General features: G+C 42.6%; 1 protein-coding gene across 2 annotated transcripts in view; it reads right to left on the reverse strand.

Moving 5' to 3' along the window:
* The window catches only part of GPC3 (glypican 3), a 635,735-nt gene that overhangs the window by 262,547 nt on the left and 348,242 nt on the right, over positions 1–24,946 (reverse strand). For both annotated transcript variants that reach the window (XM_040323721.1, XM_040323722.1), the window contains 2 exons: positions 19,331–19,461; positions 13,991–14,116 (listed from right to left, as the gene is read on the reverse strand). In XM_040323721.1, the coding sequence (XP_040179655.1) occupies positions 13,991–14,116; positions 19,331–19,461 (257 nt within the window). The remainder of the gene's footprint in view (positions 1–13,990; positions 14,117–19,330; positions 19,462–24,946) is intronic.

Genomic DNA, 24,946 nt, shown 5'->3' on the forward strand with positions numbered 1-24,946 from the left:
GTCCCCACTGTACTAACCCTCTCCTTGTGATGAGCAGTCAGTGCCCATGTAGCTGGTGTACTGGTCCATTGATTTATAAACCCTGCTCTAATCCCTCTTTTTTCTGCAGAAACATTCTGATTGGTCAGCACCTGCAAAGTGCAACACTGATAGATTCCAGAAGCACTGCAGAAAAAAGACAGACAGACAAGCAGGGATTTCAAATCCCTGGACCACTACACTACACTTGATACATTGGAGGAGAGAGGTAAAAGTACTCACACCAATGTTGGGCGTTATTATTGTTCCACTGACACCAATGATGGACGTTTTTAGTGCAGCCACTGACACCAATGCCAAGAGTTATCATTGCGTTCACTGACACCAATGCTGGACGTCATTAGTGCAGCCACTGACACCAATGCTGGACGTTATTAGTGCAGCCACTGACACCAATGCTGAGAGTTATCATTGCGTTCACTGACACCAATGCTGGGGGTTATTATGCCAATTCAGGGGGTTATTTCATCCACTGACACTAATGCCAGGGTTTTTACTGTGGGTTAAACTTGCGTCCACTGACAGCAATGTTGCGGGTTATTACTGTGTCCACTAACACCAATGTTCGGGATTAATATTTTGTCTACTGACACCAACGTTAGGGGTTATTTTTGCGTCCACTGACACCAATAACCCCCGTGGGGTTGCTACATGTTACAGCATCCACACATTTCACCCTGCTCCCAGACATCCATTAGACACACTTCTCAGTCAATGAACAGTCTCTTGCTTGTTTTTGTTGTGTTTATTAGGGAATTGAACTTGGTTGGGGAAAAGGGACATGGCATGCCCAAAGGATGAATATTGCTTAGCAGAATAAAAGTAGCTGCGTCACGCTTCTCGGCAGAATAAAAGTAACTGCACAAATTCTTCTAAGTAGAACAAAAGATAGTTGACTCTAAACTTGACAGTCCTTTCCTCAGCACACTTCCTCTAGCACACTACTTAGGAGCACTTACTTCACTGTCCAACTTTAGTCTCCTGTCACACCATCAGCACATGACTAGGCCTCACTCATAAGTCCCAGTGTCTTTACTTAATAGCCCTTTGCAGCCGGGGTCTGCAGTACCCCTCTGTGGTAACAACCAATTTGATTAAGAATAAATGTACTTGATACACTACTGCTCCCAGCAAGTCTGATTTGCAAATCCTGCCTGCCCTCTTGGCTACAGCGACTTGATACAAAACTCCCACAGTCTCTCCCTCTGGCTCTACATCCAGCTTCCCTGGTATGTCTCTTCCAGAGCTTTCCACTGTGCTTCCACTCACCGACACCTGGCTTGGATCACTCCTGAATGACTTTACGCTGGATGTGCAGACCAACCGTCCTTGCCAGTTCCTGTTCCAGGATACCTCTCTATGACCGTGTAAGGAGAGGCTCCCTTCCAGATCCCCACCTGAGGTACACCTACCCCCCAGAAAGGGGGTTCCCTCACGACACGACAGTCTAAAACATCTGTTCACTCAGCCGACAACTCCTCCTACAGAAGGCTTACCATGGCTATATGTAGGAGGACTTCTCCCTGCCAATCCTAGTTGGGGATTGGTCAGGGCTCCCACATGCACCCCATGCCACTCCAGCTCTCTACCCTGCCCCTTTTCCAGAACCTTCTACTTAGAAACAGATGTGGTGCACAAGAGCTGAGGCACATGTCAGTCACCCACTGCTATACTAAACCATTCCCCAGCCCCCAGATCAAAACAAACAGGCCTAGCTCACAGCATAGGCCTGCTTAAATTTACCTGCGCTGGCAGCTTACACAAAAAAAAGTACACTTAGCACCTACTTACCTAAGGTAGAGGATGCTACACTGGTACTAACACCAATGTTGGGGATCATTATTGTGTTCACTCACACCAATGCTGGGAGTTATTATTGTGTACACCAACACCAATGTTGGGGGTTATTATTGTGTACACCAACACCAATGTTGGGGGACATTAATGCATCAGATACCGATGTTTGGGGTTATTATTGTACTCATTGACATCAATGTTGGGAGTTAATGCATCCCAACACCAATGATGGCAGTTATTGTACTCTAACTTCTTCAGTGTGCATTACAATATGCTGCAAAAATGCAGTAGAACTGAAATTTTTGTGCATTGAGGCGAGTTATATCAAATTTATTTTAAATGGGCTGCCAAACTTGACGCAGTGCATGAAAATTTACTGATATTGTGTGAGCCTCTAGAAGTGCCAGGACGTAAAAAGGACGTTAAACATATAAAAAAGGTGTATATCCTAGAACCCCATCATATTGACCAAGGTAATCATATTTATTCCCCAAAGAGGAGGAAAGTGACATCAAGTCTAAATACAAAAAAAAAGGAATAAAAATATAATTTTCAAGTTAAAGTTATTGTAAAGTCTTGTTTTTTTTTCTCTATAAAAATAGCGAACCTGTTATACTTAAGTGCTCTGTTGCAGTGGATTTGGACAAAGCAGCCATGATCCTCCCCTTCTTGGATCCCTGGCTGGAGCTTCTGGCCCCTCCTTCCTGTCCAGTACCCCCACAGCAAGCAGCTTGCTATGGGGGCACCTAAGCCGAGTCACAGTTCGGTGTGTCCATTTAGACATGAATCCGTGACCCGCCCGCCCCAGCCTCCTGATTGGCTAGCTGACTTTGATTGACAGCAGATCCCGGTTCTCACTATATCATGAGCGATCGCTGGTGCACGATGGTCATCACGCACGTGCATCGGCTCTGGGGACACGCTGCGGGTGCACGCACTCGCCCCTGCTACAGCGTCTTAAAGAGCTGACATGCAGCTACGACGGCTCACCCAGTAGAGCCATCCTGCCTCAGTATAACTGTGGCGACTGGTCGGAAAGGGGTTAAAGTGATACTTAATCTGATATGCTTTAAGAGACTCTTTGCTTTACCAGTTGTTATTAAAGGGGAACTTTATCTGCCATTTACCTTCCTTTGGGCAGCTCAGTTTTCTTCAAAGCGACTATCTACTTTGCACCAAAGTAAGGGTTCCAACTAGCCAGCAGAAGAGTTCTTCATATGCTTGGGGTAACTGCTAAAAAGTTTACTTACCTAAATTCCTCAGTTTGATCTTCTTCCTTATCTCTTTTGCTCATTTGGGGAAAATCTCTCAGTTTGGGAGCTCACGTCTGAATCTTCAATCCTGCAGCATGGGTAAGAATGGCTTAAAATGATACTGTATTGTGTTATATTGTGGGGTTTTTTTCTGTTGATATTTTGACATTTGAAAGACTCTTGGCAATTGTTTTCCTTTGCCTATTTTTCCATTCCTGTGACACTAATACAAGTTAAACATTTGTCATCATCAGCTTTTTCATGTTTGTGTGACAGCCAGGGAGTTACCTGGCCAAGGTATTTTGGTGGTGCCAGCAGAGGCAATACTCTGCTGAGGACTCAGTAGTGAACAGGGTACCCAAAATACTCAGCCGCTTCTAAGTTAAGGTGACCAGATTTTTAAAAAGAAATCCGGGGGCATATATATTTTTTTTTTACTAGTAATGGCGGCAGTCAGCGACTCTCTGCCCCTCGGCATCCGCCTCACAGCCTGACGAGTCTCACTCTCCAGGCCCCAGCTACAACTGGATTGGGGTGCAGAGGAAGATCACTCCACCAGGGAAGGCAAGGAGATAAGCAGGCAGGCGGCTGGCTGGGACTTGAGCCAAGGCAGAACAACAAGCAAGCAGAGCTGAATGGGCATGCACCCGAAACTGAAGAAATATTCCCTCTGCTCCGACTAGCACATGATCATCAAAAAGAACAGATAATGAAAAAAAATACACCCCCCTAAGCTAGTAGGTGCGGCTGAGCAGAGGTGTGCGATTCAGATTTTTTTTTTTTTTTTATTCTGCACTGACTGTCTTTAAAATTGCCCCAGCCCCTGTTCAAATCCAATCCGGGTACACAACCGGGGACAGACTTGGTCCAGAGACAGTGTCCTCAATCCAGGGACTGTCTCTTGAAATCGGGGATGTCTGGTCACCCTATTCTAAGGGGGTAGTGCTATATGTAAAAAGCAAGGGTTATGATGACTGTAGAGGCCACAGTAGGTGTGTGCAAGATTTAAAGAGCAGGCACACAGGTAGATCATAAAAACAAAGGGTCATAAAAACTCTCTCCAGCCACAGGAACAAAATGCACACCATAGAATTACTGAAGAGATCTAGGGTCATCCCATACAGAAAATAAAGGAATGAGTTTCATTGTATTAATTGGGGATTATCAGCAAGGGATAGTGAGAATTTCTTTTCAGCAGTATGAAATATACATCTTACAGAACATATTTCACAAAAGAAAACAGTTTCCCGATTACGGATTCAATCACTGGGTACCCGAGAACTTGTCATTCTACATCAAGAACATACAGCAAGATATGACCCAAGCATCTCTGACCTTACGGTGAACATATGCGTTTCTCTTTCATGTGGAGAGGACCAGCAAATATTTACCACGTGTTGTGCTATTTTTTTTTTTTCCTGTTCTTTCACCCACATATGCCAGGATGCTAGCTATCTCTGTTGTGTACAAGAACATATGGAGAGGGCCCAGCCCTGACTTAAGATCATAATACAAAGTCTCAGGGGTTTCAAAAGAACACATATCTCTGCAACAGTGTAAGAGCATATCGTCAGCTCATGTAATCAGAGATCACAGACTCTCTAGATATTTAGTATTCTCCTTAAAGGAAACCCTTATAAAGAGTAAAATAATCCAAGAAGACACCAAGTGTCAAATGATAAAGAATTTGCATGGCTCTGTAATATGCCACTTGGTTTCTTTATTAAGGCAGCTGCTGTGCGTGAAAGGAATGCACGAGCAGAAAAAGATGTATATCAGACTGCTAAAAAATTATCCTGATCAGCAAAATAATAAATTTTTTATAGAGAATGGTAACTTTATATCATGCTGTTACAATATAAACATGACCAAAATAAGCATACTTTAGGGTATAGGCTTCTGAAAGAGGAACTCTGGCCTAACGAAAATAAGAATATTTGCTTTTAAGTTGATCATGGGTCTCTGGAAGAGGCGTCGGACCGAGGAGACTGTACACAGATGTGCCTGAGGCAGCAGATCCTTCGCGGTCACCTCATGGTGACCTCACAATTCAGACTCCCCTCCTGGATAGAAGATATGGCTCTCAACAGATTAATGTTCACTTATGTGAAAAAATTAAGGCAGATATTATTTATTTAGGAGAAATGTATCATTGGATAAAATAAGTAGTAGCATTATCACAACTCATCCATCTTAGTGAATTAGGCCTGATGTCTTGATTCAAAATGACCAGCATTTACTTCATGGAGTACACAGAACAAACAAGTGAACCACCAACACTAGCCAGAAAATACTGGCATTGCTAAAGCTAAACTCAACAAAAAAAATCTCAATTCCCTGCACTATAAGCCTAAGCAGTTGGAGGTGACAATATGTTAGCTTGTGCATGTTTGGTATGTCCGAGTCCTATGTGGAAACTACTTAATGCACTACTATATCTGGTGCCCGCCAGTGTGTGTATATCATAATATATACAGGGTCTGTATATCTCTCCTGTGGCCACCTAAATGCTGCCCTGAGGACGTGGGCACAGATAAACCTCTTATAGTTCAGGAAACTGAGAAGGTTATTATGATGATTTAAATTGAAGTTAAAGTGGAACTTTTTCATCTTTCCATCTATTACATCTTCTGCCCTTGTTGTTTTAACTTTGGATATTAAAATGAGTGTCAGTTTAAATATAGGGAATATTTACAGTTTAAGGAATAAACTAATTTCAACAACTGCCAAACATTTTCTCCAGAGCCCTGTCGACATAAACAGTTTGATAAGAAGATGTCACTGATGCAAATAATCGTAATTATCCAATTACGTGGAAAGGGTGGATAGGCTATATCAGACCTGGGCAAATCTCAGCCCCAGTGCCATATTCAGCCCTGTGGTGGTCCCCATCTGGCCCCCAATGCCTCCATTGTCAGCATGCTTCTCTAAAGCAAGCAGACAGGCTCAGATAGGCTTTGTGACAGATGTCCGTATGGAGAATTGCAATAACTGGAAGGAGAGGAGAGGACCTGCAAAGCAGGGAGGCTCGGTTCTGTTTCCCAAGATATGTCCCAGCACTCTCCCACCAATCTGTTAGCCATTGTCGGCTGTCACTCCACACTGAGGCCTCCACTGACAGTTGATCATGGGACCATACCAGAGCGGCTACAGAATAGATAAGTATAGAAATCATTCTATTCAGGGTTAGATAGAACAGGCATAGAATGGGGGTGGGAGCAGGTTTAACCATAGTTGGCTTTTTACTGAACTTAGACTTTAAGTAAAAACAAAAAAAAAATCGAATAAAATCAGTTTACTTTTGGGACTCTGACTGCTAAAATGTATATTCATTCTACATTCTTAAATCATCAAAGAAAGTATTCTGGCACACGCACAAATTAGAAAGCAATGTATTTGTTTACCACAGGCATTCAAGACCGTATGGACGTGGATCGCAGCCTGAATGCCTAAGCAGCTTGCAGAGTTTTTCACATACTTCTAAATGGCATGTTTCACATTGGGGAGAGTGCACGCTCTGTCAATGACACTTTCATCTATAAGACCTTTAGCGGCTCTCTGCACTGCCAGAGTTCAGTTATAGATCACAATCGCCCAATGGCTTCATATTTCACTGGCTGCCTTCATCTAAAGCAGCATGCTGCCTGCCATGTGCAGTGTGTTCATCACAGATTACAGCTCTCAGCTCACATAATAAATGTCTCTGACAGGCATCACCCAAACTCTGTGTATACTGGATGGTTAACTGTTTGCAGGTCATAAAGTTAGTACCAGCAATGCAGGCATATATTGGTTGGTTATAAATCTGATATAAAAATAAACGCTCAGGCTATAATCACAAGAGCATTTTTAAAAACACTTTATTATTGAACAATGTACAGTAAAGAACACATTACACAATAATGAATACTAATTATAGGGAATTAAGTAAATCTTTAAATAAAAATATGATTGCTTGGCTAGTCCATATAACTTTACATAGAGTGTCAGACCCTTTTGTGCATCTGGAGTCGAGGGGTAAGAATTTACGGAAAAATAAATGGCAGGTCATTATCCAGATTGGCCAAGTACTAAGGGATAGCACCAAAGCAAATAATTGTTTTCTAAATGATAGGGAATAGGTATGTTATGTATATAAGATTCCCAAGTTTCAGTCTCTCCACTGCCAGTCTATGATATTTCATTTTGTTAATGTAATGCCAATGCTGGACAATCTGTTGTAGAGAGAAGGGTAGTACAAGACAGCTGGCATAGGGAAGCAGGAATCCAGCCATGTAGATATCGATCATATGATGACCAGGGCCGTACTAATAGCATCACAGGGCCCTGAGCGAAGTAATGCACTGGAGCCCCTACCAGCCTGGCCCAATTTACACACCTATTCTTAAAAATGAAGTATAAATAGTTGATAGAATGAAACATTTTTATAAGTACTTTAAATAAAATAAATTTTAAACAATAAGAAAACATGGCAAGGACTAATCATCACAAATGGCACAGTGGGGGGGTTTCAGGAGGTCGCAGTACAGTTTTCCCCACAAAGCCCTGGAAACCGCAGGAGGAAAGTAGTGGGGGAAGATATCATTCCAAATGCAGATATAGCCCAGTGACAGTCTGCTGCTGTCCTAGCAGCCCGCATTCCGGGACAGTGCATTGGACACGGCCAACCAGGCACAGCTTGGTGAAAAGCATAACTGTTGTGGCAGTTTTAAGATAGTTGGCAAGTATGATGTAATACAAGATTATTATGGGGCCCACATTCATTGCCCATGCATTGAAGTGATTGTAATATCTCTTTTTTTTTCTCCATAAAAAGAACAAACATGTTATACTTACCTGCTCTGTTGCAATGGATTTGCACTGAGCAGCCTGGATCCTCCACTTCACGGATCTTCTGTGATCCTGACCTCTCCATCAAGCTGCTTGCTATGGGGGCATCTGAGCTGAGTCACAGATCCCTGTGTCCATTTAGAAAAAAGAGCCCTGACCTGGAACGTGATGGGCTAGCCGACTTTGATTGACAGCAGTCTCAGCCAATCAGGAGGGAGAATCTTGGACGGCTGAGAAGCTCGTGGAAATCGCTGGACAGAGACGGAGCTCAGGTGAGTGTTAAGGGGGCTGAGGGGAGCTGCTGTACACAGAAGGCTTTTTATCTTAATGCATAGAATTCTGTATTTACAACCCCTTTAAGACAGCCCTGGTGATGACAACCAGTTCACTGGAACAATCTAGGTATTATTAAATTTTATGGATTAAAGGGTTACTAAAGGAAATATTTTTTTTAGCTAAATAGCTTCCTTTGCCTTACTGCAGTCCTGGTTTCATGTCCTCATTGTTCGTTTTTGCTTTGATGTTGCTGTAATTCCTCTCTGTTCTGGACACTTCCTGGTTGTCTGTTTCCTGATCACCACAGTACTGGGAGATTTCTCACTGTGGTGACTAATCAAGGAGGTGTGATTACTGTGTGTCAGCACCAATCCAGTTTTGTTTTACAAAGCATCACTGCCCTCTATTGGCTCTTTGTCTCTGTACATCAGAGAACCAGGAAACAACCTGCAAAAACGAAACTAAACTGTACGTACATTATATGATTGGTTTTTATCTATTTTTAATCATTTTTAAAAGGAATCAGTTAACTATTATGTCTCTATACCCTGTAAACAGTCATTTCAGCAAAAAAAAAAAAAAAAATTCCTTTAGTGACCCTTTAAGTAACCTTTATTTTTTTTTAAAACAAAAAAACATGGAACAAAGTTTGTTTGTCAATTTTTGTATGCCTTTACAACCCACAAATATAAGGTAGGTTTGGGCTGAAAGACTGTAGTAGGCACATTAGACTTCAAGCTCTCAGAGGGCAAAGAGCTTTGAAATAAGCTTAGTAAATTGCTGCTAAATTATAAAGTATGGCATTAAACAAACAAAATCAAATGTTCGGCAGTATCCTGTGCTAAGGCCAAGAGCACATGATTTGTTAATTTCTATTGCCTTTTAATATAAAATACATCTCTGCAATACTTTTTTTTTTTTTTTTTTTTTAACACACACAGCACCAGAAGGACCCTTTGGGTGTCACTTGAAACTGGTGACCCTACTGCACTACTTCGTATAGAATATCAGCCAAGACAATCTTTCAGAGTCACCTTCCATTCTCATGTGAAGTACTGGGTCTTGTAAACAATCTGAAACCCAACCATGCTTCCTTCTGCCATCACCACCTGCCACATGACATCACACTCATTTCTCAAATGCACATTGTGTATAATGAATCAGTGCTGCTACTTTACAGCATATCTTACTGTAGAGTAAGCATAACCAATGTTTGTAGTATATGTAACAGTCACAAAGTAAAGACTTTCTCATCACCTGCCCCGAGAAGACCTCTAGTTCTAAAAACTCAAATGTCACCACCAGCACACTAAGATTCTCTAGAGTGGGTCCCGAGCTTTAATCAGTGATCACGTCGTTAAAGCAGATTGCAATGTTTTGGAGCCATGCAGGACCCCTTCATCAGGCATGTGACCTCTACTTCTACACTTCACTTATCTTGCCATCAGCATAAAGAATTATTCATATGTAAAATCCTTGTTTTTAGCTATATTTTAAAATTATGAATGCACATTGCAGCAGTCATATGTTTTTTTGTTTTTTTTTAAATACAGGCTCTTTTTCCTACTTAATAAAGCTGTACAACAGCCTATTTCTCCACAGGCAAAGTGAGGTATGACTAATTAAAAACAATAGACTCTAGAGTCTCACAGATCAAAACTTGTCCCTTAATATTATTATTATACACTCCCTAATGATGTCTCTTAGGTCATTCTCATCACAAAGCAGTGTTCTGTATTAATTTTTTTTCTAGTAAGGAAACTCCACTTTTGTAAAAAAAAAAAAAAAAAATATAGGTAAAATTGCTACATTAATCTTTTTTTGCAATTTAGTGTTACTAAAAATTGCCTAATTTATAGTTTAATAAAAACACTATTAGTGATCATGAGACAGTAGCCAGTAAAGCTCCCCACTTGGCACTTATGGCTCATGTGAGTTTGAATACAAATTGCAGCAGGTAGGATTTTGAAATTTGGGTTTATTATTGCAATGATAGTTCAGCTCTTTCCTTACATACCCTGTCTTATAAATAATGGGAGACTATATAAAATATAGGTTAGAACTGCAGCCACTAAGAAAATCTTCCAAATTGAGTCAGATTGTGGCAGATGAGCTCTAGTGACATTTAACATAGGCTCAATTAACTTCAATTAAACATTAACGGCAAAAATCAAACATTAAACGCACATTAAATTAAAGAGAAAAAATAAAAAAGTCCCCAAACCACTGTTTCTACTGGACAAATAGAGGTCATACAGAACCCCAGGCATGGTAATTCATATTAATAGATACAAATCCTTGATGCATGGGTAATTTTTAAAAATGATCGACTGACATCTTTTTGTCCCTGTAGTGCTTTGGGTCAGCTTTTTAAGTAGGGGTTAATTAATACCTAAGGTTACTTACTGTGGAGACATTGATATATACTTCATTTTATTATTTTCCTAATAGTGCTGGGAATCTGTATTACTTGAATATGAGGAATTAAAATGGAACTTAATGAAATTCTTATCCCCGGATAATGTAACGGTCATTAGTAGAAGGGTTCCTTCCTGTACAGAAGGTCAGCAATCTGCATATGCAATCTCTCAGAAGAGATTAAACCAAACCTAGACGGCTCATCAGAGGACAGAGCCATAATTATGGTTGGAAATAACACGCTTGTAGGCTTATAAAAGGATAAGTGAAAACTTTTAGTACACTCATCCCTCACTACTCTTTCTTCCTTCCTCTAACAATTTGGTCATAGGTTATACTTATGTTTGTTGTGCAGGTTGCCAAACTCTTCAACAACCTGCACAGAGGAGCAAGCATATGCACGTTCTGCCCCCCCTTGCTTCCAATGGGGCTGTGTCAAACATGCATATGTAGCACAGGCAACACTGCACTAAAGTCAATAACTGTGGTGTACATAAATGGCTGCGTACAATTTTTATGAACTCTAGGTAAAGCACAATAGAGACTTCCTAAAACAGTTTCATTATAAATCCCCAATACAGGGGATTTGTTACTCATTTTAGAATAGGGGGCGAGCAATGCAAATAATTCCTTGGTCAACAGTACATTCAGAACTGCTCGTTTATACCATAGATACAGCCTAATTTTAGACAGCCATCTCAGACTTGCTGGTCCTTATTTTTGCAGAAGAAGAAAATAACGTTTATGGAGAAGTAGTCGGGGAACAACAAGCAGAAAAGGTGAACTGCTAACCAAGTAGACCACACAGAGAAAATCTAGTAGGAGGGGCAATTGCAAAAAGCATGACTTATGACTAAATCCCTAGGGGGCGGGAAGTGTTACATGCAAAGTAAAGAAATAGAAATCTTCGTAATGCTTCCTAGTTTTTCAGACCAAAAATATTGATGCATTTCATGGCATATTACTTTTAAGCAGCCCACCTAGGAGTTTTCTAGACAAGCTTGGGAGAGGCTGCAAATGACAGGTATGACACTAAAAAGAAGCTTCAGTTTGCGAATGTACCGGGGACTGTGGAACGCATGGGGGATTTTAGAATAAAAATGTAATTGACCCTTTAACTATTTCTATGTTGCAGTGCTTTATGAGGGTTGTGCTTTACTTTCTTTGAATGGCCTACTCAGTAAAACTGATGCACTCTTTAGGTGTCCGATACTGTATCTTATCTGAATAATAGTTAAACAAAGACTGGGTGACTGCAATGACACACACCGCTTCCTCTAGTTGCTAATCTAAAAATATCTGTTTAAAAATTTCAAAAGTAAATCTGGCTGTACATGATTGTGCACAGTCTGGCTGATTCCTAAGGAACTGGCCAAAACTAGCTTGGTGTGCGGCCCTGCCAGCCCCACTCCATTTGACAAAAGCCAAATCAATCAACCTTTGTCGAAAGAGACTGTTGGAAAGGGCTTTTGGTAGGGCTCAATCAGAGACAGCTGTTCTTCAGGCATTTTAACAGCCAGCCAGACAATTCACTATGTGTATAAGCCCAGGTTCACACTGGGCTGCGGGAGTGAAGACGTGCGAGTTCAGCTGAACTCGCACGATTTCACTGACGCTGACAGTCCCGATTTCGGCCACGATTTCAGAGACATCTGTGCAAGTTTCTGCACAGATGTCAATGTAAATCGCGGCCCGAAATCGCAAAAAAGTAGTACAGGAACTACTTTATGAAATCGGTGCAGCGCCGCAGATGCGGCATCGCACCGATTAGGACGGTGCCATTGCCGACAATTTCTGGCAAATGCCGCCGATTTGAGATGCAATTTGACATCTCAAAACGCATCTCAAATCATACCAGTGTGAGCCTTAAAGACACCTGTCCACAGAATCTCTTTCTTCCATTCAAACCTCATCATCATGGGCAAAACCAAAAAGCTGTCAAAGAACATCAGACAACATTGTAGACCTGCACAAGGCTGAAATGGGCTACAAGACCATCAGCAAGAAGCTTGGTGAGAAGGAGACAACTGTTGGAGCGATTATTCGCAAATGGAAGAAATACAAAATAACCATCAATCGCCCTCGGTCTGGAGCTCAATGCAAGATTTGGCCTCATGGGGTAAGGATGATCATGAGAAAAGTGAGGCATCAGTGAGGGATCACCCCCGAACAACACAGGAGGAGCTTGTGAATGATCTCAAGGCAGTTGTGACCACTGTCAGCAAACAAACCAGTGGTAACACAATACGCCATCATGGATTGAAATCCTGTAGCACCCTCAAGGTCCCCCTCCTCAAGAAGGCACATATACAGGCCAGTCTGAATTTTGCCAATTAACAGCTAAATGATTCAGAGAAAGATTGGGAGAAAGTGCTGTGGTCAGACAAGACCAAAATTGAGCTCTTTGGAATTAACTTGAATCACTGTGTTTGGAGGAAGAACAATGCCGACTATGACCCTAAGAACACCATCCCTACAGTCAAGCATAAAGGTGGAAACATTATGCTTTGGGGCTTCTTCCCTGCTAAAGGTATGGGACTTTCCCCAATTTAGGAACAATGAACGGGGGGCCATGTATTGTAAAATAAGAACCTTCCTCCCTCAGCCAGAACACTGAAGATGGGTTTTTAAGCATGACAATGACCCAAAACATAACAACAAGGCAACAAAGGGGTGGCTCAAGAAGAAGCACATTAAGGTCATAGAAAGGATATGGAGGGAACTAAAAATTTGAGTTACCAAGCGACAGCCAAGAAACCTTAAGGATTTAGAGAACTGTAAAGAAGAGTGGACCAAACTCCCTCCTGAGAGGTGTGCCAGCCTGGTAACCAACTACTTACCTCTTTGCTTGCCAACAAGGGTTTCTCCACCAAGTACTAAGTAATGTTTTGTTTGCGGATCAAATACTTATTTTACTCACTGAACTGCACCACAATTTATTTGTATCATGTGTTTTTCTCGTTTTTTGGTTAATATTCTGCCTCTATCATTTAAAATACACTTATGATAACAATTACTGACCCTTAATTTTTTTTTAATTGGGCAAATTTACAAAATTTGCAGGGGATCAAATAATTATTTTCCCCACTGTATGTGTGCAGTCACCATTTAGGAGATATCTGCTCTACTACACACAACCTAAAGTTTGCTATAGATAACATGGGAGAGAGTGACAAGGAAGGAGATAATCACAAGCCCCTGAATGATCCCCAACTTTGGAAAATATTTACATGCTCATTCACTAGTAAAACGAATGGGAACTGCAAAACACCAGGTAGAAACATACTGCACTTTTATTTGGGGAACCAAGGAGATACTGAAGAGCATGCAATTATCCTAGAGGGTCAATACAAATCCTTAACTTAGTAGAGACTTACTTCTCAACAATCTCCTGTCCGTTCCAGCATGAGGTGTCATTTTCAGCAACTGTGCTGTGACGACAGACAAGGGCAGGGAAGCTACCATAGAAGTGACTGTAGGCTTTCAACTTCATTATAAACTCCCTAGAAATAGAAAATATGTTAGTAATGGGGAAATGGAAAGAAGAGTGTGTTTTTATGGTATATATAATATAGATCATGCAATCTTTTACAGAAAAAATCCAGCCAAGAATAATATAAATTATGCTCATTACAACAAAAAATAAGCTTTGGCTGAAATATTTTACCTTCAATCTAAAGATTTCTCCCACAATACTTTTATTCTGCAGCTAGATGTCCCCAGTCTGAGACTGGACACTGAAAGAAGCAGCACAGGGATGAGTTCATCTGTCACGCTGCTTTCTCCTCCTATCAGCAGGCTCCTTGTCAGTACTATATTGCTCCAGCCCCGATGAATAGCAAGAGGCTGATGTTCAAATTCAGGGACATTTACTGCTTGCATTTCAACAAAACATTTCATTATGTATTAATAAGTACAGAGCTGCGTTAATTTGCATATTTTGGACCTGCCTATAGTTCAGCTTTAACATGGGCAGATGTCTCATTGAGAATGATGAATAATGAAACATCTCCTTATCCTTAAACTCACTGTGATACACACAGTCACAATATGCAATTTGAGTTGCAGCTAAAAAGCTCTTGGCTACCTGTTGTGTTACACATTTCCCTCTATATCCAAATGCCCATCTCCCTTGCCTTTTATATATGGAAACAGGAAACATCTGTGCAGAGGAGGATTATTACTAAACAGGGCCCTAGGCAGAACAACAGTCCCCCCCCCCCCCAAACTAAGCTACACCCATGAGCCCTGTTTATATTTACCAGAGATATTAAAACAGGAAAACAAAAATGTGAAGAAATTAATAAAATTAAGACACATTGCCCAATTACTTTAGGCTGCATTAATACATTTGCATGCTTTTAAATGTGTGTTTAAATTCCTACCAGCAGACATTTAAGTGGGCTTTAATTCCCAGGGGGTGGCATGGCTTCCATATAATATGACGGCTGTGATGGCTTATCTCAATGGCTCCCAATAAGCCGCCTTGACCAAGAGCAGTTGGTGACAGCTCAGTCAGCATACTGGGAGGATGCAGGGCTGGTGCAAGGATTTTTGACACCCTAGGCGAAACCTCATTTTGCCACCTCTGACCCCACCCCCTTTGTCTTGCCTATGTATATGGTGGAGTAGGTGGGGGTGGAGATATTTGCAGCCCTCTTCAGCTGTGGTCCACAGGTCGCACCTGCGCCTCTGGACACGGCTTGAAGCCAAATAGTGGTGGCACTGTCTCGCTTCCTCATGCCAGCCATGGTCTGTAGGTATATGTCCGTGGACAGGCTAGGGTAGTCCGTGGACAGGCTAGGGTAGTATATAGACTGGTTAGAGTAGTATATGGACAGGCTAGGGTAGTATATGGACAGGCTAGGGTAGTATATGGACAGGCTAGGGTAGCATATGGACAGGCTAGGGTAGCATATGGATTTTTAGTTTTAGCATTACATTTTAGCAACATTTGGGCTTATGTATAAATAAATGACCTTGGCAACCAGCAAGCAGATCAGCATCCACTACTAAAATTTGATGCATTACCTCTGTGCTCTCTCTTATATCCTGCCGCTACAGAACTAACTCACCAGGAAACACTACCTGGTGCTCTATCAGTCTGCAAGGCTTCGCCTTACGCATGCACCAGAGAACAAGGCGAGCTGGGAAAGACGTGGGCCATACCCCTTCCACCAGTCCCACTCAATGGAAATGCACAACTCGCAGGCTCCGTCTCTGTTTTCTGTGTCTTGTGAGTATCCCAGCCCCTGCAATGCCTCAGCTCTTCATGAGTGTCAGTCTGACAGCAAGTATAAGTACCACATGTGCTATATTAAAGGCCGCAGTATGGCCTTTTTACAGAACCTCAGAGCGGCCCAGGGGGAAATTGCCACTCTGCCCCCCGGACCAGTCCGTCCCCACCAGTGCGGCACCCTTGAGTGATGTGCATTCTGGACCGGCGCCTACTTTGCCTATAGGTAGTGGGAGTGTGCAGCAGCTAGGTGTTAAAGGACATCCCTATGTGACACAAATAAATAAAATAAAAAGTTTTGCCTTAAGTTACATTTTAAAGCTGAACTCCAGCTTTTGATATACTTTATATAGTTAATTTGGGCCAAGCTGGCCAATCATCTGAGGCCGCTGGAATTGCGGTATAAACCATATGTAGCTGAGGCTACATACAGCATACCGCACTGTTCCAGGCTCAAGCCGAGACTACCAGTCTCATACCCGGAACACATTGGCCACTCAGCCATTCAGAGAAAGTGATGTATTCTAGCAATACAAAGCTTCCTCTGATTGGCCGAGTCAAAGAGGCAGGCTGATGATGTCACAACCTCTGTCAGCCAATCAAAGGAAACGTTGTATTCATTGCTAGAATACATTGCTTTCTGTAAATGGCTGAGCACCGATCAGATGAACTCTAGTGTGTTCCAGGTATGGGACAGGAAGTCTTGGCTCAAACTCGTAACAGAATGTGGTATGATGTATGTAGCCTCAGCTACATACAGTTAATACAGCACATCGAGCAGCCTCACATGTTAGTGAGGGACATGGTTTGTTTGGGCCAGCTTGGCACAAATAAACTATGTAAAGTGCATCAAAAGCTGGAGCTCAGTTTTACAGCAGTATTAAACTCCATAGTAAACATTTTTTATATTGAAGCTTAATAATTCTCAGATGTGGTTGCTGTACTCGTTTTTTTTTTAAGGCATTCTTCCTTCTATTTTCTTCTGGTAGTCCAAGCCAGCAAGTCTGTTTTTTTAAAGCTTAAGCTCTCCAGCAGAATGCATCAGTTTCCATGGATGGGACGAACCATTGGCAGGGGTGATTAAAATGTTCAGTTTTTACTTTTTCATGCAAAACCTTTATCCCAAAAGGAAAAAACGTATAAAGTTTGTTGTCGTCTATAAAGTGTGAGCTTAAGTTTGGAATTAATTCATTAGTGTATCTAAATCTGCTAATTAAACACCCCTCCCCCCACTTCCTCAGACTGACAATGCTGCTGTCTGCTGTGCCTCCTTGTCTCATTCATCCAGAGTTGTATCTCGCTTAATACAGAAGGTGTGTTACTGGCCAGATCACCAGGTGAAAACAGAGGGGGGGAAAAAAGCCAAAGAAAAAAAAAATAATGCAGCCATTACATCTAAAAGATTGGTAAGCTGATTGGTAATGATTGATTTAATACTGCTTGAAGGTGTCAAGCCAACTCTCTGGCTTCAAAACTTTACACTGACCTAGAACAAGAATGTACATAAGGTCTTCTGACTTTATTCTGACCTTCCCTACAGCAAGGGTCCCCGGCAATTACAGTCCTCTTGCCACATGTATATGTGGCTTACCTACTCTGTCTGACATAAGTATATATGAAAATTAAACACCAGCGCCTAAGACAATTGTTGGGAATTAAGACCCAGATATTCTCTGTGCCAGGGATAGACCGCAGACACTCATTTGTGGAGAATCAAAATGTATAGGAGAACAAAGAAAAGCAGTGCTTGTCTTAAATCTCTCTACATAAAACTCTCACAGCTAGTGTATAATGTGTATAGCAGGCCTGGGCAAACTCGGCCCTCCAGCTGTTTTGAAACTACAAGTCCCATGAGACATTGCAAGACCCTGACAAGCACAGGCATGACTCCTAGAGGCAGAGGCATGATGGGATTTGCAGTTTCACCACAGCTGGAGGGCCGAGATTGCCCACCCCTGGTGTATAGTAATGTAAACATCACCTATACTAACAATATATCCCCTAAACAAAGTTCAACCTGTGCCTAAAGTGCAAATTTACTCTACAAGTATATATGGACTTTTAAGATTACCGGTAATAAATAAAATCTGATTCCAAAGATACCAAAGCTTTATAACAAGCATTCAACTATTTATTTACCACCAGTATAATTAAAATGTACTTTTAAAGCATAGCAGTTTACTACACCAGAATGTGAACAGAAACATAAGAGGAACAAAAGACTCCTATATAGTGTTTACTGTTTGCTCATATAGTATATGGGATATCAGCTTACAGTATTTGCCTGGTTCGCTGGCTTGGAAACATTCTGTCCTTTTTTTCATGAAAGAAAAACAAATTGAAAGCATCTACAGTGCCTCGAAAAAGTATTCATACCTCAAATTTTCCACATTTTGTCATGTTACAACCAAAAACCTAAATGTATTTGATTGGGATTTTATGTGATAGACCAACACAAAGTGGCACATAATTATGAAGTGGAAATAATTATCTGAAAAGTGTGGCAGAAGGAAGGACATGTGGGACATGTGGAAGTGGGTGAGACCAAAATTAAACTTTTTGGCCTAAAAGCAAAATGCTATGTGTGGTGGAAAGCGAACACTGCACATCACCCTGAAATCACCATTCCCACTGTGAAACATGCTGGTGGCAGCATCATGTTGTGGGGATGCTTTACTTCAGCAGGGACAGGGAAGCTGGTCAGAGTTGATGGGAAGATGGATGGAGCCAAATACAGGGTAATCTTAGAAGAAAACCTGTTAGAGTCAACAACAGACTTGAGACTGGGGAGGAGGTTCACCTTCCAGCAGGACAAAGACCCTAAACATACAGCCAGAGCTACAATGGAATAGTTTGAATGAAAGCATATTCATGGGTTAGAATGGCCCAGTCAAAGTCCAGACCTAAATCCAATTGAGAGTCTGTGGCAAGACTTGAAAATTGCTGTTCACAGACGCTCTCCATTCAATCTGACAGAGCTTGAGATATTTTGCAAAAATGTCTCTCTCTAGATGGGCAAAGCTGGTAGAGACATCCCCAAAAAGACTTGAAGCTGTAATTGCAGCAATAGGAGGTTCTACAAAATATTGACTCGGGGGACTGAATAATAATGCACGCCACACTTTTCAAATATTTCTAACACATTTTGAAAACCATTTATCATTTTCCTTCCACTTCACAATTATGTGCCACTTTGTGTTGGTCTATCACATAAAATGCCAATAAAATACATTTACATTTTTGGTTGTAACATGACAAAATTTTGAAATTTTCAAGGGGTATGAATACTTTTTCAAGGCACTGTAGATTAGGTCTAACATATTGTGTGATATTTACAGATATCCATTATCCACAATTTAGACTGACTCTGGTTATCTGTATTATCTATACCGTTGAAATGTGCTGGAATTGCAAATAACCTGCAATTTGGGTACGCTGACAAGTAATAATAGAATAAAAGAATAGACAGCTTTCCAAATACCTCCTTTTTCCAGATAGCGTCTCCTCATTGTCTGTGTTGGCCTTGAATAGCTTTTTACTAACATGAACGCCGACTCCATCGCGAGCTGACCGCATCACCCTTGGTTTTGAAACACCGCACAGTTTAATAACCTAAAAATGTAAAATATGTGGTAATATCGTCTCTTTACAACACAGATGATACATGTCACATATGAAGGCCAACTTCAAGGAAATTCTTAATACTTTGTATTTAATGTTTGCAGACCTAATAAAAAAGGTACCTAAATAGAAAGACAATTCCAAACTAAAACCACAGACTTTAAAAACAAAATAAAGATGGCAAATGTACAATAGTTACTGTGTTTAGTAACAGCAAGAAGAAACAAACAAATTCACAGACAAATATTATTACAACCATTTATAAACAATTGGGGAGCTATAAAATAATTCTTGGCCTTGCCCTACAATAAGCCACCCCTTACAACTTCTTTGGAGATTGACAGTTTGAATTGCATGGGCCCTTGTTGCATGGCGAACTCCCGAGTGCTGGAAACAGGGCATAACGTCATGACTTACTATAAGGCCTATGGTCCTTAATTATTCAAGAAAGTGGGTTCATTAGTGGTCAAAATTGCAAAGATGGAGGCGTCTGAAGGTGGTAAAATGATTGATGGTGCATGAAAAGCTCATTGTCCAGCCAGCCTAAAACATACAGCCTACACTTTGTTGTCACAGCTTTATTGAAAGACCCTAACTTAGCAGTGGTAAAATGGTCTCCGATTGATGCCCTTACAGGGTCTTGTTTAGTTGGAAGTCTTTACTAAACTTATATTTACAGCAGACCTTTAAAGCGGAGGTTCACACAAAAAGTGAACCTCCGCTTTTTGGATCCCTCCGGTGTCACATTTGGCACCTTTCAGGGGGAGGGGGGTGCAGATACCTGTCTGAGACAGGTATTTGAACCACTTCCGGGTTCTGACTCCCGTGGGTGTTATGTCAGACCCCACTGTCTTCTGGGAAACACTGTTCCCAGGAAAAAGCAGGGGCCAGTGACGGCGTGCCGCGATCCTCAAGCATGCGCAGTAGGGAATTGGCCAGTGAAGCCGCAAGGCTTACTTCCTGATTCCCTCACCGAGGATGGCGGGTCGGAAGCAGCCGAGGACCGAGCGATTGCTCAGCCTCGGCTGCTGACATCGCGGGCGCGCTGGACAGGTAGGTGTCCATTTTTTAAAAGTCAGCAGCTGCCATATTTGTAGCTGCTGGCTTTAGAAAAATAAATAAATAAATAAATAAATAAATAAATAAATAAATCGGAGAAACCTCTGCTTTAAGCCATGTTATGTTGTGTGCTCACAGTTGATCTGGGGCTGGTACAGGTTTTTCTCATCAGCTGCAAGTAATTTGTATGCATTTATGGTCTTTTGTTTGCATAAGAATGACTTCCCTCACTATACAAGTCAATAAAAATGCAAAAGTGCTTGAAGCAGTTTGATCCAGCTTAGATTGTCAAATGCAGGTCTGAAGGATGTCAACTGTAATGGTCAGCAAGCTCTGTATATTTGCAGAAGCATCTCCATCTGCTCTCGAAAGCAAGCTAAGAATATGCACTGATCACTGTATAAAGGACACTGGCAGGGAATGGGTAAACACTAGGGGGTAATCAAAGGGTTAATCGTGTTCCCTGGGTGTCTTCCAAGTGTATGGGGGATGGGCTCACTGGGACAACACAGAGATTGCTGTTCCTGATCACTAGGAACAGCAGATCTCAGTGTTAGCCATTGTCTGAACGGGGATCCGCCCTGTTTACATAGCACAGGGGTTTTCAAACTGCATCCCGAGGGCCCTTTGTTAGCCTTTATCTGGCCCTCGGGGCACTATTCCTCCCACTGACACCAACAATGGGGCACTATTTTTTCCACCAATACCAATGAGGGGATACTATTCTTCCTCCTAATAGGGACAGTACTCATATTAACCACCAAAACTAAAGCCATATTTATTCTCGCTCATGCCATACCCATAACATTTTCTGCCCCTGTTGGCCACAATCTGGCCCTCCTCAAGTCTAAAGGACAATAAACTGGCCCTTTGTTTGAAAAGTTTGGAAACCCCTGACATAGCAGATCCCTGTTCTGCGTCTTTCGCAGGTGACCAGGCTTGTCCTTTGCGCGCATCCACAGTATCTATTGCATTAAACAACGTACAGGTACGTTGTTTTGCACAATAGAGCCGACCTGACGCAGTATATGTACTGTGGCTGGTCGGCAAATGGTTAAGGTTAAACCGCTTCTCTTCCAATCTCATTGTGTGGCCCTGTGACCGTGTACACTCCCTAAGGCTGAATAGTTTCCTACCTAGACAAGGATTACCATTTAGAGATTTGTAGATCACATCTCCTCTCAAGCGTCTCTTCTCCAGGGAGAATAAGTTTAGTGCTTGTAGTCATTCCTCTTATTTAAAGGTCCTCAAGCCCCCTTATTAATTTTGTTTCTCTTCTCTGAAGTCTCTCCAGCACATCCTTTCTGAGGATTGGTGACCAGAACTGAATGGGATACTCCAGATGTGGCCAAACCAGAGTTTTATACTACTATGGGGACAAAGAACGCACACTTATATGGTATTGCCACGATTGTCAGAAGTAGGAGAATATATATGTTTAGGGTATTTTTTAGGGTCATGGTAAAGGCTTAAGAATATACAGTAGGTGAACTCGATATTGTGTCAATCTCGCTCCCTTTCTCGGCGAGATTGACCACCTACGAGCCCCATCGCGGGAGCCAGCGCCGAGCTGGCTTGCCGCGATGGAGACAGAGCCGTCATAGAAGCGACGGGAGATCCGACTTGGATTCCCGCCAATTCTACACGTGTGCGGCGTTTGTTATGAATCCTGAGGGGGAGGTCCCCGCCGGATTTTAAATAAAAATCCGGCATGGGTTCCCCCTCAGGAGCATACCGGGCCCTTAGGTCTGTTATGGGTTGTAAGGAGAGCCCCCCTACCCCGAAAAAAACGGCGTAGGGGGTCCCCCTACAATCCATACCAGACCCGTATCCAAAGCACGCTACCCGGCCAGCCAGGAAGGGAGTGGGGACGAGCGAGCGCCCCCCCCCCCCCCCTGAGCCGTACCAGGCTGCATGCCCTCAACATGGGGGGGTTGGGTGCTCTGGGGCAGGGGGGCGCACTGCGGCCCCCCCACCTCAGAGCACCCTGTCCCCATGTTGATGAGGACAGGGCCCCTTCCCGACAACCCTGGCCGTTGGTTGTCGGGGTATGCGGGCGGGAGGCTTATCGGAATCTGGGAGCCCCCTTTAATAAGGGGGCCCCCAGATACCGGCCCCCCACCCTAAGTGAATGAGTATGGGGTACATCGTACCCCTACCCATTCACCTGCAAGAAAAGTGGTAAAAACACAAATAAACCACACAGGGTATTAAAATATTTTATTAGTCTGCTCCGGAGGCCTCCCCTGTCTTCTTTAACTCTTTTACCAGGGTAGGCTTCTTCTTCCGATTTCCGGGGGTCTTCTCCTGCTCTCCGGGGTCTTCGCCGCTCTTCTGTGACGTCTTCTCCGCTCCGGGGGTCTTCTCAGCTCTTCTGTGACGTCTTCTCCGCTCCGGGGGTCTTCTCAGCTCTGGGGGGGTCTTCTATATTCGCCGCTCTCCGCTCTTGACTCGGCGCACCCCGGTTCTTCCTCCCGCTGTCCGGTTCCTTCTCCTTCAGGGCTGGCCGCCGCTATACTGGCGGCGGTCAGTCCGCTCTTCTGTAACGTCATCTTCTTCTCTTCTCGTCTTCCGTCTTCTCCAGATGTTGACACGCCGGCCGGCTCTTCTCGCTGCAATGACGTGTGCCCGGCTTGCGTCGGATTTATATAGGCCTCACAGTCCCATCATGCTCTGTACCTACCCATGTGATCTCCGCATCTGGAGAAGACGGAAGACGAGAAGAGAAGAAGATGACGTTACAGAAGAGCGGACTGACCGCCGCCAGTATAGGGGGGCTCTCCTTACAACCCATAACAGACCTAAGGGCCCGGTATGCTCCTGAGGGGGAACCCATGCCGGATTTAAAATCCGGCGGGGACTTCCCCCTCAGGATTCATAACAAACGCCGCACACGTGTAGAATTGGCGGGAATCCAAGTCGGATCTCCCGTCGCTTCTATGACGCGCTTGCTGGGATGTGCTGTCACTATTCCAGTGAGTGTGAGATGTCGGCGAGATCTCGGCACCATGTCGCCGAGAATCAGCGCGATGCTGTCGTGCTAAAAACACAATATCACAAACACCTACTGTACAGCTAAAGTTTAAAAAATATATTTATATTTTTACTATTTTGAGCAAGTTTACCTTTCAAAATAAGACAAAATCAGGAACTACTTATTAACATTTGCCACCATATGAAAGCTCAATCTCTCCTGAATAAAACATGTTATAGCGCACCTGGATACACCAAGTAGTTACGATGATATGAACAGCTATATTAATATATTGCAAAATTGCTAAACTGTTATTTTTTGGCATCAATGTGGTTGTAATTGGCATGTTTTCTTGGCAATGTACTTCTTGTCATCTTCTGTTGTACTAAAAAATGAGGATTTTTCATAAAAAAAAAAAAAAAAAAAAAGTGGTTGTAAAGGCTGTAAGGCTAGGTTCACACCTAAGCGAATTGAGTGCGGTTTCAACCGCATCCAAATCGCAGGACATTTTAAAATACATTGTTTTCAATGAGGCTGGTTCACATATGTGCGATGCATCCGCACTGCGCATTGCCTCCAAACCGCGTGCGGTTTTTATGTCTTGCGGTGCGGCTCAGGTGCGAATTCAGTCCCATTATCTTCTATGGGTACGCATCTAAATCGCAGGTGTGTTGCGGTTTGAACGGAAGTTTTTTTTCCTCCTCCACCACCTCCCCCTTTTCCTAGTTCCTCCTCTGTCTGTTTCATGCTGCTGAGGTGAGTAGCCATGTCCAAAAAACGGAGCAAAAAAGTCACTGCTAAGGTGAAGGACTGTGTGGATTCCGAGGAGCTTATCCGCCTTGTCAGGGAGAACCCACAAATCTATGACACCCGGCATCCTAAATATAAGGACAATGTTTTGAAAAAAACTACCTGGGTTGAAATTACCAAAAGCCTTTTGCCAGAGTGGAGCATGTGCTCATCCCAAGTTCAAGCTGACAAAGGTAAGTTTGATTTATTTTTTCATTCCCTAACTTCTTAAATTATAATTCTAAGTAGACCCCAATAACTACAGTGCATACCGCCCACAAATCCAGAGCAGGCCTTTATCCAAGCATGCATTCTGTGAGGGCATGTAAAGTCTGCTAACCCATACCATGCCACATGTTTTATATCTTGGCATGGTGTTCCTAATGCACCCTGTCCCCGTGTTGCTGGTGGCACGTGACTCATTCCCACACCCTTGGTCATTGTTTGTATGAGTCTGCGTGTGTCTATCACCAAAATATGTAAACTCACTTTAACAAGTATGTTTGCAGATCCTTGGGGGAGTGATTATCTGTATTTGTCATCCTATTATGACGTTATTGGCCATGGTGGTCTTACAAAGACATCATCCTCTGTACAATGACACCCAGCAGAACACACATAACAGTGTCACCAAGCCAATTTTTGGTGTTTTTG

Source organism: Rana temporaria, chromosome 9, assembly GCF_905171775.1.
Source record: "Rana temporaria chromosome 9, aRanTem1.1, whole genome shotgun sequence".
Taxonomy (NCBI): domain Eukaryota; kingdom Metazoa; phylum Chordata; class Amphibia; order Anura; family Ranidae; genus Rana; species Rana temporaria.